The 16,971-nt window shown below is 42.8% G+C and overlaps 1 protein-coding gene and 1 long non-coding RNA gene across 2 annotated transcripts; both read right to left on the reverse strand.

Annotated features, from left to right (window-relative positions):
• Positions 1 to 1,984: 1,984 nt before the first annotated feature.
• LOC123187264 (uncharacterized) lies at positions 1,985 to 4,268 on the reverse strand. Its single transcript, XR_006493870.1, has 4 exons — positions 4,138 to 4,268; positions 3,223 to 3,313; positions 2,619 to 3,126; positions 1,985 to 2,398 (listed from the first exon to the last, which is right to left on the reverse strand). It is a non-coding gene; the product is annotated as an uncharacterized lncRNA (long non-coding RNA).
• Positions 4,269 to 12,656: 8,388 nt separating this feature from the next.
• Positions 12,657 to 16,291, reverse strand: LOC123187265 (thylakoid lumenal 15.0 kDa protein 2, chloroplastic). The gene is made up of 6 exons (XM_044599078.1): positions 15,986 to 16,291; positions 15,179 to 15,282; positions 14,649 to 14,739; positions 13,652 to 13,720; positions 12,969 to 13,078; positions 12,657 to 12,883 (listed from the first exon to the last, which is right to left on the reverse strand). The coding sequence occupies exons 1-6, from the start codon at positions 16,251 to 16,253 to the stop codon at positions 12,791 to 12,793; spliced, it is 735 nt and encodes a 244-aa protein (XP_044455013.1). The 5' UTR covers positions 16,254 to 16,291; the 3' UTR covers positions 12,657 to 12,790.
• Positions 16,292 to 16,971: the final 680 nt, after the last annotated feature.

Below are 16,971 nucleotides of genomic sequence, written 5' to 3' on the forward strand. Positions count from 1 at the left end.
TGGCCTGGATTGCTAGATGCTCGCAGCAGAGCGTGTAGATAAGGCAAGGGCTGGATTCCGGAAGCGAGGCACGGCCGTATGTACAGTGTTCAGTCTGTTTGGGCCCAGGATCAGTGGCGTACCCACTGCACGGTCACATGGGTTCGGAGCAAATTCAACGCACCCGTTTTTTGTTGCCTTACCTCATTTGTATCAACGACGCGGGCTAGAGACAGGGGCAAATAAGGGAAAGGTGGGCACGTGGCGAAGTGTATCTGAGAAGAAGCGCGTGCGTCGGACACGCATCCCGGGCTGGGCCAAGCCAGCTGAATTGCAGTTGTGGATTGGTCGGCTGAAATAATGCTGTCTGCTTCCCAAAAGTGCCCTTTCTGTGTACTGTAGCTCAGTGGTCTAGGTTTGGCCGGATGCATCAGTCTTGGACTGTGCCAACTGGCTCCCTCGCGGGCAGCACGGACGCATGCATAGACAATTCCATGGTCTGGTTGTCCACGGGATCAGTTGAGATTAATAATGCACACGGTCCACCATCTGGTGCGTGCTGCCTTGCCTAATGTGTACTTGGCTGTCAGCGCAGCTCATTAAACTATTGTTTGTGCCTGAACACACAAACCTCGTGATTCGTGTGTGGGCGCTGGACAAAGAACTGATTATAACTGAAAATCATTCATCACCTAAGGAGAGATATATTGTTGCATAAAAAATTCATAAAAATGTCTTTTATTACAAAACATTGTTATTACAACAAAAACACATAAAAAAATATTTATTACAAAAACATGCATATTACATCAAAAAAAATTGTATACTACAAAAAAATGATGAAGAAGTTACTATTAGAACAAATGTATATCACTTTTATAGTATATCCAATATTAGGAACATTTTGTCATCCTAGCGTTCTTTATTTGTCAACAATCCCTCTGATCGCATCATTGTTTAGACCATGCAAGTTTGTGAAATAAATATCCTGGAAATAAAAGACAACTATAGGAAATAAAAAGTGCTCCGACCACCATATGATTATAATTGAATGCTGAAAATCATCAACCATCTTTGTTCTGAAAATTGTTGAGCTTCTATCGGATATATGCCAAAATCCATTTAGATGATTACCAACCAAACCAGGTTTTGAGATAATTTTTCTTATAGTTTGAAGACTTGCAAGACCAGAATTGGTAACTCCCCTCCGCCCCCCTGAAGAACTAGCACAAAACTTTGATGAAAAAATGAATTGAAGCTGGGTGTTCAATTTATAGTGTGTACTATGCAAGAGAGACGGCTCTCTTTTATGTGGTTCTCCTTCAAATAGTGGTGTTTTTTTTTGCGACCACCTTGTTTTGTGCATGAAAAAACAAAAGTCCACATATAAAACAAAAACAAAGGCTAATGAAAAACCACACAACCTTTACATAAAATAGGAGTGTCTGATGCAGTCAGACGCGAACCAAGTTTACCCTCAAATATGCCTTTTGTCGGCTATGTTTTTATTTCTATAAATAGGAGTATTACAAAAAATCTTGGCATTTTTCATCTTAAAAAAATCACACAAAATGCATGTACTAGCCAAGGTGTTTTCCATGCATGTATACTATATGTCTACAAAAATAAATCACACGAGACAAATTCCAATTAAAAAATAAATTTTGTACATCTACATCAGACTACAAAATAAAATTTGAAAAAATCTATGCACTTTTATTTCATTTATATTTATCTGTATAAATTTTATAACTGTAAAATATACTAAAAAACAAGGCGGTTTGCACCTTGTTGATACACATGAGCATATACTCCTAATTGCTTTATTTTTATAAATACAATATAAAATAAAAAATTGCAACTAAAAAAGGGAAACTACATTCACCCTCCAAACTCCACCTAAAAAGTTGAGATTCTTCCTGAAACTCCGACAATATTGCTAATATTGCATACTAAACAACCGAAGGCCACACATTCCAAAATAATAAAAGTCACATGGGCCAGCAGCGGGTAGCATAATCCCTTGAGGAGCGAGGTTCAAATCCCCCGCCATAAAAGTGCATTCAACATAAGAAATAGCAAACTTTAACAAGTTTCATGGAAATCACGCATGGCACAAAGACCAGAAAAATGTAGATGGCTAGCATGGAAGTAGAAACTAAGCTCATATGCTCAGAATGTCAACAACACAAACCACGTCAAAGGTGGCCGTATTGCTCCTACGAAAGGTGAAAACAGCAGCACTCCCTGCCTCCAAGTTGTGAGTTGACACGAAAATTCCCCACTCCTTACTGAAAACCATGCGTCCATCCTTGGATGTTTTGAATCCAACCCTGGAGACCGGGCCTTCTCCCAAACGAACACCAATAAAACCTTCAGCTCCAATATTCAGGAGCACACGCACTTTGTTGGGGATTTTCTGGGTAAAAAAGAAAGAATAAACAAAAAAAGAGACACAGATTAGAGCCATAAAAAATGTAGATGTGATCTATCATTGTTTTTTTATGCTGCTAAATGGTTGTGCTGATGATTGGAGGTTTAAAATTTGACCTATACCATTATAAAATAACATGTATCTGATTGCAATGCCTAGACGTTTAGGCTCAATAATGTAAAAAAATGTTAGAAAAGAAACATACCATTGACTTCTTCCTGGTGTTGGTGCGTGTGAAACGATGAACAAACCGTGAACCAATGTTCCCCTGCTCAATGTCGATGATCCTGGCAAGCTGGTCTTCCTCATCCAAATCCAAAATCACACCCGTGTTGTATATCATGCCTATATATGGTTGCTTCTCCCATGACCTTTCCATCATTCTCATCCTCATCTACCCGTCCCTCTTCATCCGTGCATATTTGCTCTTCCTCCTGTTGTACTACTTCAGATCCACCTCCATCAACAAAGCCAGAACTAAAGGAACACACATATGCTTTTGCAATGCGCCCAGTCATCACAAGAACAACAAGCTGTCCAAGTCCCAAGTTGAAGTCCTTCATGAACTTCCACAAGTCATCACCACCAATTCTTTTCTTGTTGTCAGCCCCTGTGTACACATACACAACGTACCGTCGGCCATGAGCTCGGAAGTTCAGAAAGTCACCAGCAAAGTGCCGTGGGAAACGTTCTGTCACAGAGCAGGGCAGCAGCTGAAAATAAAAGAATGAAAGCATCAGTAAAGTTAAACAACTAAAAAAATAGAGAGCCTACCAAAAACACACAGAGCACATGTCGGCAGACATTACCACAATTTTTTTGTTTGGATCCCGAAAAAACATGCCGAAGGTCGTGTCGTTGTACGCCGCGCAATGAGAGAAGCAAACTTGGCACAACATCCTGGTTGCAAAAGTTGTATATGCATTAAAAATCTGTTATCTGACAGTACTGCTCACCGACAAAAACTGATTTCACAGCACTGAAACCAGAAAATATGTTAAATGAAAAAATCACACCTTTTGGTTCAGAGACTAGGCTTACAGATTAATTACTCATGGAATACTGAATTTCAAAAAAAACATGATTGCTGCGCAAAAGACATAAGACATGTGTTCAAATCTGCCATGGATTGTTCTGCCTCCTGTCAAAACATATATACTAAAACTGACACAGAATATCAACCAGGGACTGCTAAAAACCTATCACACTTGTACAAACCTATTGCAAATTTACTAGAGGACAATATCACATACATCAAACAAAAACTACACACCGGATGGTATTGATTAATTCTCGTTCTGAATCATATGTCAATATATTCAGATAGATTTGAATCAAAAATATCTGCTCCATAGATCAAACATTGAATACCGAAGAAAACACGTGCACCTACAAAGAGGAAGTGAGCAGCGCAGCCACATTGAACATCTATCAATCTTTAACTATACTCAATATCCACATCTACAGAGCCACTCTCCACCCCAACTACTAGATAGATCGAAAAACAAAGCCTCCTGCTTCTAACAATCAGGGGGATCGGGAACGAGGCAAACAAACATTCCTAACAGAATCATTTGCCACGCAAACAAAAAGAAAAGAAGCTCGTGTAGGCATTGAAACCACGAACCCTAGATCGAGTAACACACAAACGCCATAACTAGATTCTAGATCTGTGAGTAAGCCACATACACGAAGAGTGGAAGAGAAGCAAAGGAGAGAACAACCTCAGATCAACTCGTCTCCTTGCACTAATCGCCCTCCGGAAGCCGCCGTCGCCTCCAGAAGCAACTGAGGAAGAGGAGAATGGGGAACGGGCGAAATGAATGACCTGGGAAGGAGAGGAGATGAACAGGGAGAAATCTGAACCAGCGCCCTCTAATCCACGAAACTGCTCTCTTGGGGACAACCAACGGTCCGCCGGCCCAACAAACAACGGCCCGCTACGCAAAATCCATTGGGAAAATGGGCCGCGAGACAGCCGATGTAGCAGCGTCGCGAGCGTGTGCTAAGCCGGAAGAAAAACTTGTAAGCGAGCATATCAAAGAAAAGACAAAAATCAAAATCCAATGGATATGCATTTACATGTGCCATAGCTATTATCAAACAGAATAGTTACGCACATCTAAACAAATTACTCATAATTTACGACAAAGCGAAACATAATCTAGATCCAAAGTTGCACAGACGGTCAACTTCGTCGTGTAGATACCATACAATCCACCTAGCCATGGTGGGACCTACAGTTAGCTTTCAATACAAACCTAACTCAATACCACCCCCCATGCTCGGATTTTCCAAATACAGCGGTAAAGGGGGAAATGGAAAGATTCTTATTTTAGTTGACTCGCTAATCTCATCTAGGCTTTCTACTTATGGAGCGGTAGCCCCATCTTAGCAGATGTTAAGAAAACTCATAGGTTTTTCATTCGTGCATGCGTGCCCGCTTAGCTGGTGTAGCGCCATCGTCGTCGTCCATACTGGATCAACGGATGAGTCTGGTAGTTGACTCGCAGTAGCTACTCGTGCTTGTGGTGTCGTCACCGCCAGCTAAAATATGTTCTTCTGGATCATATGTAGCCATCCCCTCGACCGCTGAAAGACGAGATTCGACTTCAGGCTCATCTTTCTGATCTCCATCCGCCATTGAGACGCCATCAGCCCTGCCATGAACTGATTCCTACATGCAGACGCCATCTGCGTTATTACTGCTAGGACATGTGACAGGCGAAGAACAGATCAAAAACAACAAAGATCATATGTACATACCATGATCAAAGAGGAGCTGCGGGAGAGAACATCATGATGCGGATCACTGCCGGTCGGCTGACTTCAATTGTCGGTGAATCGAATGCCGACCGAAGCAGATCTTGATGACACATGCCCATCAGATTGTGCGATGGATAGAGCCGCAGACATATCTAAACTTGTATGCGGTATGCACACACTGATTTGCTTTTTGCACACCTTGCTCGTAGGCAGCAGGATGTAGAGGGCTTGGGGGGATTGGGGTGGCAAGTGGTGGAGGTTGGTGTGAGAGTCAGGGGTGCTGGACGAGAGGCAAGGTATCGGTATTTAAGCACAGCGTGGTGCCCCGAGCGCGCTCGATCAGTACAAAATTCAAACGGCGGGCGGTTCGCGCTCAGCGCACACATCATGGCTTGTGTTCACAGCTGTCATCCACACCCGCGATAGGATTTTAATGTTGCATGCGAGGACTAAGGTAGAAGTGAATATATACACTCGGGGGAATGAATTTATAGAAAAATAAACTTCCATTTTGAAAATACAGAGCAGAAAAATTGTTCAGACCATAATAAGTTACAAGATTTGTGTCGCACAGCAACAAATGCCATGTCTTATTACAGAGAGTTATCATCTACTGGCTGCAAAGCCCTCAACATCGTGTATCACATGAGTTCAAACCAAAGTACTAATTCTATTTGCGTCTATATCAGTGTTGGCAGCAATATGGAGAACAACTCTTGGCTTGTTGCAGGTGTTTCTCCTATGGCCACCGACTCCACAATTTGAGCATTTTGCCTCCTTCCTTTCCTTCTGAGGAAGATCACCTCTTTGCGGACAAGTTGTGCTCTTGTGTCCAGGTTCGCGGCATATGATGCAGAAACGAGTGCGCTTGCTCGTGCCGCACTTGTCACCATCTTCAGTAGGTCTGCATTGTTTTAACCTCTTGCTTTTTGCACCCCGATCATCGTATGGAGGTTTATCTCTGCTGTTGGTAGGTCTCCCAGCTTTCCTTTTTCGCTCTCGTGCTTTCAGCCCTACAAAATCACCGATAGCGCTGCCTTCTGCATCACTTGCATTGCCGCTGGTGTATGCGATTGCTGGAATGGGTTCCTTGTCTTTAAGTTGCATCCGATGAGTTCTGTCCTCCAATCCCATGCCATCACGGGCAGCAGCTACAGGTGTTAGCTTATCCATTGTTATCTTGAGAATTTCCATTGCAATCCCATATGCCTCTGGATTTGCATCCCCTAACCTCACAACTTCAAGTGCATGGCTGTAGAGATTTGAATGTCTGAATGTTACTGACTTTACAGAAATGCTATCCTTCTGAAGGTATGACAGATGGGCTGGCAGTATATCTCGTGCATCTTTCGTCCAACGTTTGAGAATATGCTTCTCTGGTATGTGATCTATGCCAATGAAATCCAGTACCTGTCACACATAGGTGGTGTTTCATCATACAGGCATTCAAAAGAGAACTTTTCAGATTTTTTAGCAGCAGGATATGGCAGTGCATTACCTTGACAGCATGGCAGCAGAGCAGGCCAGTGTGCTCGAAATTGCCACATTCACAGAACACTTGTGGTCCATCATCAACAAGTTCTACCTTATATAGAACCCTACACCACATTTCATGTTTTTCTGGATGGTGTCGTCTGACAAAGTATGTTTTACCTTTTTCAACTTCTTCAACTCTGTACGGTGATGCTTCATATGTGATTTGGCCAAACATGTCAAATATAGCTCGAGTGTACACCTTGCTAGCATGATGCTCCAAGGGTGTGTTCATTCTCATTACAGGGGACACTTGAAAAAGCAGACATTATATTTATAAGATGACATGAGATCACACACTAACAAAATCCGAATAACAATTTCTGAAAAACTTACTATTTTGGTTCTCCTCTCTTCATAGTTCTCACTTGCCTCTCTATCAAAAAGAAGCCGCATGTACTGACGAACAAATAGATGCATTGGACAACTAGCTGGAACATAAGTCTTCAACATGTGGTTGGCACTTTCACTGCTCTGCGTACTGGTCATCTTAGCACAAAACTTTCCATGGAAATATGGCTTCGCCCATTTCTCTCTTGTCTCATATATCTGGGTGAGGTAATTGTTCTTTTGCAGACCATATGTTTCAATCATCTGCTCCCATGCTAATTCAAATTCGTCTACTGTCAACATGTGTTGTACTATTTTGTGGAAATCTGACTTGAATTTGCTGCGTTTCGTGTAATACGATCCAAGATATTCCTTTGCTTTTTTGAGCACATGCCATTTGCACCATCGTTGTGTTGTGTCAGGCATAACTTTCTCAATAGCTAATTCCATTGCTCTGCATTGGTCTACAAGAAAAATCGAAAGTCATCATATTATGTCAGTACTCTGACAACACAGTGTTCGACAATACGAGAGATTAAGAAAAATATCTTATTGCATTCCTCACCAGTTAGTATTGTTTGTGGATGCTTCCCACCCATCATGCGGATGAATTCACTAAAGACCCACTTGAAACTTTCCTCTGTCTCATCCCTGATGAGCACACCACCAAATATCACACTCTGGAAGTGATTGTTGACTCCAACGAACAGTCCAAATGGCATGGCATACATGTTTGTGCGGTAAGTTGTATCAAAGGTTATTGCATCTCCAAAGTAGTAGTATTGTGCTCTGCTGGCACCAGTTGACCATAACAGATTGCGTATGCGGCTTTCTTCGTCAGGCTGTACTCTGTAGTACAACCCGGAATCTTTTGCTCCTAATTCTGCAAAAACATCCATTGTCTTCTTCACATCATTATCAGCTTGTTCACGACTGATCTTGCCACACAACCCTCGGAGAGCTCTTTTGGTGAATGGTACATTGCTCATTGAACCGAAGAAACTTCCGATTATATTGTAAACTTTGCCAACGCTAATGTTGTTTTCACGGAGTTGTTTAATCACATCACGTGTGTATATATCAATATGCTTGTGTGAAGGCCAGTAAACTTTCTCACCACATTTTTCAGTGAGAGCATGGTTGTGATCTGTCCTGTACTCATTTATATACCAGCCATTATCGGCTGAACGCAGCAGCCGTATCATAGCAGGGCATCTACATCGGCATGTACGTTTGTTATCCTTCTTTGGTATTCCCTGAAAATGTACAAAAAAAACGAACATCACAGTATTTGTCAATAACATCTTCACTCATAGGCAGCGATACGTATCACAGTAAATGACTACTCACCGAACATCCACAAACTATCTCCTGCATGCATTTGGTTCTTTCGACATTTAGCCGGCTTTGCCATATCTTACTCCAAACCCAACCTCCCATGAATATAGATTGTAGTAATCATAAGCTTCACCGAGTGTATCAAAGTTCCTTCCCACAGCAGGAACTATGACAGTTTCAGTTTTGTTTTCTGCATAGCTTCGCAGTGTTAGTTCCAGCGCACTCATCCTAGAAGCACATGGGGGTCTTTCCTCAGGTACATGCCCAACCCGGATTCTGCATGTATAGAGATGTATATTTTCAGAAAAAAAAATCACTTAGGTGTTTTAGCACACGGCATGCACATGGAGGAACAATTAGTGCACAAATCAAACACAGTAAAGCTAATGCCGTGCGGATGTACCTCTTCGTCCAGCCAGGGGCTTCAGGGTTGTCTTTCCCTGTAGACTGCTCTGAAGCTGCTACAGACAGCACTACTGCTTCGCAAGTGCTGTTCAGATCAGTTTCCATGGCTACTATGGCATCTCCCGCTTCAGCAATGCTGGATTCAGCAGGCCCGCACACTGGCGCTTGGTTCGCACCATGTTTCAACAGCGGCTCTGCTCCGTCCAAATCCAGCAGTGGAAATCTATTTTTCAAGCGGGACGAGTATGAAAGTAAGGAACTGCTCTATCCTACCACAGAGAACATAAAGTGGGAGCGGCAAGGTTTACCTGTCGACCGGATCGGACAAGAAATCAATTTCCTCCTCTCCGGCGGTCACGACCTCCATAGCCATGAGCTCCTCGCTATCGCCACCGCCCCAGGGGTAGAAGACAGATCTGCTTTTACTTTCCAGCCCCGGACAGATGACGGTGCCCTACATTATAGTATTCACCTAGGCATCCCGCACGCAGCGTTTATGCAACGGAATCACGAGACGGAATTGTAACGTGAGCAGTCACAACCCATCTGTACCAACGGAACAATAATATCCCGTACCGATTCTCCCTCGTTAGATTCGCCGTCACCGTCTTCGTCAACTCGCTTGCGAACGTACGTAACGATGCTTTGTACATACGATTGCATTTAATACTATACACCACGTGTTGCCACTCCGTCCTTGCCGGATAGCAAGAGCGCGCGAGCCCGTCCGCGCCATCGCCGCTCTCTTTTTGGTGTCAAATGTTACTGCATCACAGAAGATCACGCTTCTATATTTGTCTGAGCGGCTGGCAATTAATCTGGAGATCGCCTCATATATTGTGGCCATTACTTAGTTATGGCAGGGAACACATTCCAGATCGATAACAGACAGAGCGTGGGAATTCCCCAGATCAGTTTTTTTTTCTTCTATCACTAATTGGGTACCGTATGTGTGCATGCGCCCAATATATCAATCTAGCTGGCTGAAAGTGAACCAAATACAAGAGCAATTAGACCAAATTATATATGTACTGCGACTGAGGCTTCAAACAAGAACTAGTTTGATCCAAGAATAAGTCTAATTTTGTTGATGCATAAAGAAAAATTAAGTTGCATTTCACACAAAAAATGAATATAAACCGCTACAAATGAAAATTCAAAACTCAAATGATTGTTTTGTTGTGAGAGTTCCAGTCCCTAGTATATGACGTCGACGTGTAAGTTTTACAAACAGCATTACAATGTTATTATTTTGAAAAATGGTGGGTTTTATTGGCTCAAAATAGAGTATCAAGAAAATACATAACACAAAGAGCACACACCCGGTCTCTGCGTAACTAGGATGCACACAACCAACACCAACTCACACACAAGAGAAAACATGTGCCAACTAGCAAAGTCATATAAAACCAATGCTATGTGTAGGTAAGGAAAAAAGAAAAAAGCCTCAAAGCAATAAGATCCATGATCGGCAAACTACAACAATGAACATATCCACACCAACCATCTCATGGCACCACATGGACGGCGAGGTTTTTCAACAGCAACGCCTTCGGGAAGGGTGCGACACTCAAGTGTCGCGGTCACCGGATCCAACAACCAAGGCTAGAATCTAGGTTTTCACCCTGAAGAACAGTCTAAGCATATCTGAGCAATGTCTTAAACAAGGTAACGACATAAGAAAGCATCGTCATTGCCAGGTATCACCACTCGGGTGTGACCTAGGCTTTCGCCCCGGGGCTGAAGACCGGGTGCTCAAATAGCACCATCTTTGACGTCACTCATGTGTTGTAGCCACCACTTTTCCATGAACCTAGCGGCAACATGTGATGTGACGCCGCCACTGCACACCATCCCTCTGTGTCAAGACATCGTCCATTATTTGTATCTTACCGCCGAAGTCAACAATGAGATCAGGAGAGATGAACCCTCCCAGAGACATTTCGATGACCATCACCGTCATGGAGCCGTAGGAAATGACGGCAGAACAGTTTACAGTCACCACCATTCGGCCGTCCGATCTGAATCACTAGTTCACCACCACCAAACCATGGACGATAGTGCCGTTGGACGGCCACCTTGACATTCCCCGCCACTATCAACACCATGGATAGTGGCATAGAAGACCATGTCGATATACCCTATGGAGTGGACGGAATGCGAAGCTTCAGAATGCGACTCCTTGAAGCCGCACGGGCTGATGTTTCAGGACGCGCACGACCGGGTCCCATCCGATACAGAGGTCCGGGAGTGTCATGCACCCATCCATACAGAGGTCCAGGACGGCCGGCGGCTGGAAGAGCGGCGAATTGGGCAGGAGATCGAAGACCACTAGGATCGCCGCGCTACCATCTTTTTCCCCGTCAGCGCCGCTCCACATGGGCCGTCCTCCACCTCCTGCACCACAACCAGGGAACCCCCACCTCCTTCGGAGATGGGGGCCGCCGCCACAGCGGCAGAGGCCTTTGGCAGCGGCGGAAGGGGAGGCCGCAGTGGACGGCTGTAAACGGCGCTAGAGTTCCGCTCCTGGCATTGCCTGGGGAGCGAGGTCTAGGAGCGATCCTTTTTTTTAAGGATCTGACTGGGGTTGGATAGCCCACCATGGCTGTGTTAGGTGAATAGCAGTACCTAAATATAAGTATTTTTAGATATTCTAATATGGATTACATACGGAGTAAAATAAATGAATCTACACTTTAAACTAATCTATATACATCCGTATGTAGTCCATATTAAAATCTCTAAAAAGACTTATATTTAGAAACGGGAGGACTACAATTTTTTCCACACAATTTCCTTAGGAATTTAGTGTGGCCTACCGTTGGGTCAAATGGGCCCCACAGGTCGCCTCCGCTGCCTCCTTTTAGGCGCCAGTTGTTATGGTCTTATCTAGCCAGGAAAGACGGGATCGACGAAAATATATACTTTAAACAAAATGAACACATACATCATTGTATTTCATAGATACTAGTACTAATTGAGCACCAAATCCAAGGGTTCCGACTATCCCCCTTTTTTTAGATCTAAAAAATTATTGAGCAAAGGTCTTCACGAGAGATGACATTGTTAGACCTACATGTGGTAGTGAGTAATGATCAATGGCAAGACCGAACTGGAAAATAATGACAAGTAGGCATAGATCAAGTTGTTGACTACATGACGGCAAGGGCGATTCCCATACAGGTAGTGCATTATTTCAGCATATAGGTGCAATTCCGTTGAAGGATATGGTTTATCGCGTTGTAGAGGTGCTATATGCTAACTGGCTATTGACAAAAATATCAAGATGAAGGATATATATTATCACAGAGGAGGGGCTAGAGTTCGGCCGGGGAGGCTATGGTAGCCGTAAATTAGGTTTAGAGAAGAAAATAAGGAGATAGAGATGGGTGGAAAAGAGAAAACATGTTAGATAAGGTATAAAAAATAGTGGCATGGCAAATCCGTAGTGAGTCGACCAATGTGTAACCTTGGGCTATTGCCAAGGGATATGTTATATGTGCCTTGCAATTTAGGTTAAGTTATTATTCCATAGAGCAATGATCGGCCCAAATAGAGATCCTCGGAATTGCTAGATGTTAAAGTGACCCTATATAATAATTTTGGAACACTAAATGTGCAAGAACACACGGCGCAATATTAGTTTTTAAAAATGGGCAGCAAAGTACGAAAAAACGGTGAGTAGCATAGAAGTTTAACCTAGTTGAATAACTTACTGAGTTAATAGAACAACTACTGGTGTATTTGGCTGTAGCCTATGTGATGCACGAAAGCCATGAGAGTGGTCCTGACTATGTCCTGGCTGACTCTGCCTAGATTATCAGATGCTAGGTGGTGATGATTTTGTATCTTTGCAGCATTCTACCGAGGATAAACGAATGTCCTTTGACTTTAAAAAATTAAGGCGAAAATATGTTCAGTTAATGTAACTGACATTTTGATTATGTACATATAGTATTCGCTGGTCTTATCTTCGGCATGTCTAGCCGCGATGAACTTCCAACTCTAAAACACCTCGGAACAATTACTTGCCCCTGTGGGCTCTCTCAGGCAGCGCGATATTGCCATCACAGCGCCTTCAATTGACGCATCCTCTCCCTGTTCCATGTGTCATAAACAAAGGCAAGATCAGGAAAAACTACAGGAAAACCACGCACCATTACGAAGGATATGCCGTATTAACCTTTTCTTTCCAATAGAACATGTTTCCATACTTCCCTGCAACACGACTCCAGAAGCTCTGAGGAATGTCTAGATCAATCAATGAACCAATGTTGAAATTTATAATGTTACCTACAAAAACAGAGCCACGCTTGAGCATTTCTGTCCTGCCAGTAAGCATGAGTGCGTGATAGTGACAACACTTGTGTTTCAAAACTTATCTAGCAGAAAAAAAATACTGTAAAGTGAGTTTTATTGCAAAATTGAAGGCACTCTGATGTAACAAATCTGGAATTCTGGATCAGGATCATGTGCATGGCATCGTACACACCCTGGTGCATGCATTTGTGTGTGCAATAGTGCAGCCTACATCAAGAAGCGTGTGTTGTTGCAGGATAATATTATGCAGACACAAAATATATACACCAGGAATTAACATCATTGAGTATGCTCTTAGGCTTAAATGACACATCAGCTGCATGGATAAGTGAACCATATGGTTGTCATGATCATTCCTGCATCATACTTCTCCCCAGCAGTGTTCATTTTTCTTAATTCAGGAATTGCACTTTACAAATGATCCATATCTGAACTTTATTAGAGTAATATACTAAAATTTGCTATCAGTTTCGTTATTCAGATAACAAAATAGCCATGGCAAAGGAAAAACCAAGTGTAGTGTGAATATTATCTTTAGTATCATACCGAAGGTGGGATCTGCAACAAAGACAATAGTTCGGTCATCAACTTGCCAAAAATCCTTGATAGCCAGTCCTGTAAGACAGCATTAATCAATTTGTATGTGCTACGATACATGTGCACAGTCATGAGAACACGAATTAATGCCTCCTGTTAGCTATAACAGAGAAGAATAAAAGATTATATGAATAATAGATTAATGAATGATTATATGATAATAGCTTATACATGTCATGTTGGCCAATGATAATCGCAAGTACATGCTCTACATTGGTTTTGAGAGTAAATAACTGCCACATAAGGAGAGAATAATCCCACTCCATATTACACGAGGTTTATGTGCATTAATCAAAAAATATATACAGATTGTCGAGTAAAAAGAATCAGCATAGATTCACAAATTAATCTGCATTAGTCCAGCAAACTCAGGACTCAGCATTCCCGATCCAATTGAATACATACGCAGCTGCCCTCGTGGGCCAGACTTGTATTCCACATGGTCAAAAGGTGCTATCTTAGGATCAGCAATATATCTAATAAGTGTGCGATTTCTATAATGATTTTAACAATTAAATTTCTGACAGTATGTGACAAAACTGAAAACAATTGCGTACTGGAAATAATTTCAACAAGATAATATGTATCTTTTTTATGTGGCCAGTCAGGAAGTTTTTACTAGCTATAGCGATATTCATCGTCAGCAATATTTGACCAGACATACCATCCTTGCATGTATTTATGCACATGAACTGAAGAAAAATAATAAAATAAAACACAATGCGACTCATACAAATAAAAAAAAAGGGCAACCTGGTGCATGTAGCTCCCGCTTGCGCAGGGTCCAGGGAAGGGTCCGACCACTTTGGGTCTATAGTACGCAGCCTTTCCCTACATTTCTGTAAGAGGCTGTTTCCAGGACTTGAACCCATGACCTCATGGTCACAAGGCAGCAGCTTTACCAATGCGACTCATACAAATGTGAAAAAGAAAAAGCAAAAATCACCTGGTGTATCCGGATAATTTTGTGCGAGAACTCTCAACTTATACCCAGTGTCCTTCTCTAGGTCTTCAATCTCTTGGCGCAAACGATTTTCCTAAGAACAAATCAAAATAGTCAGCAGCTATCTAACATATGTACTCCAAGCAGACTAAGGCATAGCCTAGTGGTGGGAAGGGGCTGATGCCTTCCCACCCACTCAGGTTCAAGGCATGGTAATTGCAATTTGGGTTCGTTGCACCAATTATACTGCAGGGGGTTCCCTTACAGTCTTTCTGTCAAAAGAAAAAAACATATGTACTCCAATTATCAACACCAAAAGTAAAAGGTGGAGAGACTAAGACCACCCTCTGAAGATAAGAACTATTTGTAGTTGCACCCTTATGGAAGTCAATACGACATGTTAAAGAAAATTAGGCACAAGGGAATTTGCAAATTTGCTTTTAGCGTCACTCTGTTTCTCGCGGACACCAAATTTGCCAGTAGTTGTGAATCATCGGACAGCTCATAGTACAAGATCTAAGGTCTGAATTTACCTGGCCTGAAGAGAGAAAACCGGCGACGTCAATGACGGTGGTGAACTCCTTGGGGAGCAACTCAGGTTTGTTGACCCCAGCCTTGGCATTGGCCAAACCAACAACTGCAAGCACGTAGCATCAAGGGGAAGTTTCCACTAAGAAAGCACACATATGATCCTTTTTCATTCAAGTGTACCAACGAAAATATGGTAATGGGGAAAACAAACTTGCAAAATGCCACTCCAAAACAACAACACATCTTCTATTTATGCCACAGCCCACAATTTTCACCACTTCACCAAGAGATTAGATTTGTTTTTTCTCCGTTGCACAACCACGATCGAGGATGCAAAAGATTATCAGTTCCGCGTGGATGCAGCTCATCTGCCGCCTCTGCCTCTGCCGCTGGCGCTACTGCTACAACACAGGGGGGACAATTGCTGAAATAGAAAATGGATAATTTCTGTACAGCAGGCACCGGCGGTGAGAATCGCTCTTTCTGGTAACATGGACTATGGATAAAGAGCGTCCAAACACGCTGCACACTCTGAATGAACTGAACTGAGCTTCGCCTTTCGGGTTCAGACTCGAGCTTCGGTCTCGTGTTGATGGTGCATTGATTCGCATAGCGTTACCATGCAGCACACCAACAAAATTCAGATGAAAGATTTGTTGATTCACCAACGAGTCGCGCATCATTTCGTTATTAGATAAGGGCATCAGAAAACCTAAACGTGGAACTGTTCTAGACCTCCAGTTAACAGCGAGCAGCTCCTGGCAACTGCTTCGATGGAAGGAAGATGAAGAATGAGACTGATGGCTTACAGCAGGAGAAGGATAAGGTGAGCGCGAGCGCGCTGGAGACGGCGGCCTTCCATGGCACGGCGCCGGCTAGCTTGCCGGCCCAAGAAGCAGCGGCCTCCCTGCCGGTGGCTGCGGCGGTGGGCGGCGGCGTCAGACGAGCGGAGCAGCGCGCGACGGCGAGAGGATGCCGCCTTGGCCGCGGGTGAATGGATAACGGCGTCGGCGACGATGTGGACGCGGCTGCTCCGTAGGGTGCCCGTGGGAGGGTGGATAGGACGAGGAGAACCATTTTTTCTGTTGTTTTTGTTCTGATTCTGAAAAATAGGCGCTGGTGATTTTATTTGCTGAGCCGAAGGAAAATGGCCCACATGGATTGGAGCGTGTTTGGACTTTGATTTCCTTATTGTTACTGTTTGAAATTGGATTTGTATTCATGTTCAAATTTGTTGTGATAAAACCATCAAAAAGAAAAGACAGTTAGATTTGGTACACTTTGGATGGTGTAAATTATTCACACACCCAAAGTGAGGAATTACCCGATTCCTTTGAGTCAGGTCCCAACTTAATACACGTCCCAACAAAATGCACTGGTTTTTTTTTCTGTTGAGTAGGAAAATGATCCAAATGGAGTAGACCCATTGGATAATGTTTGGACTTTGTTTTCTCATTATTATTTGCTTGAACAGGACTTCTATTCAACTTTGTTGTGATAAATCACCCACAAAATAATCTTTGTTGTGATAATCATTAAAAAGAAGACATTTAGATTCTGTACAATTTGGATCGCATAAATTATTCACTCCAAAAGTGAAGAATTGTCCGATTCCTTTTGAAACACGGCAAACACATCCCACCTTAATACAAACCTCGGTAATCTTCTGATAAAATATTTTAATATTAAAACAAAGCCAATTAGCACAGACCATGGTTTTTGCTCACGAATTCTGTTGCTTTCATAAATTTCAAACCCGTTAATTTATTCTGCCAAATATTTTTACCACAAATTT

The sequence above is a fragment of the Triticum aestivum genome, chromosome 2A (genome assembly GCF_018294505.1).
Source record: "Triticum aestivum cultivar Chinese Spring chromosome 2A, IWGSC CS RefSeq v2.1, whole genome shotgun sequence".
Lineage (NCBI taxonomy): Eukaryota > Viridiplantae > Streptophyta > Magnoliopsida > Poales > Poaceae > Triticum > Triticum aestivum.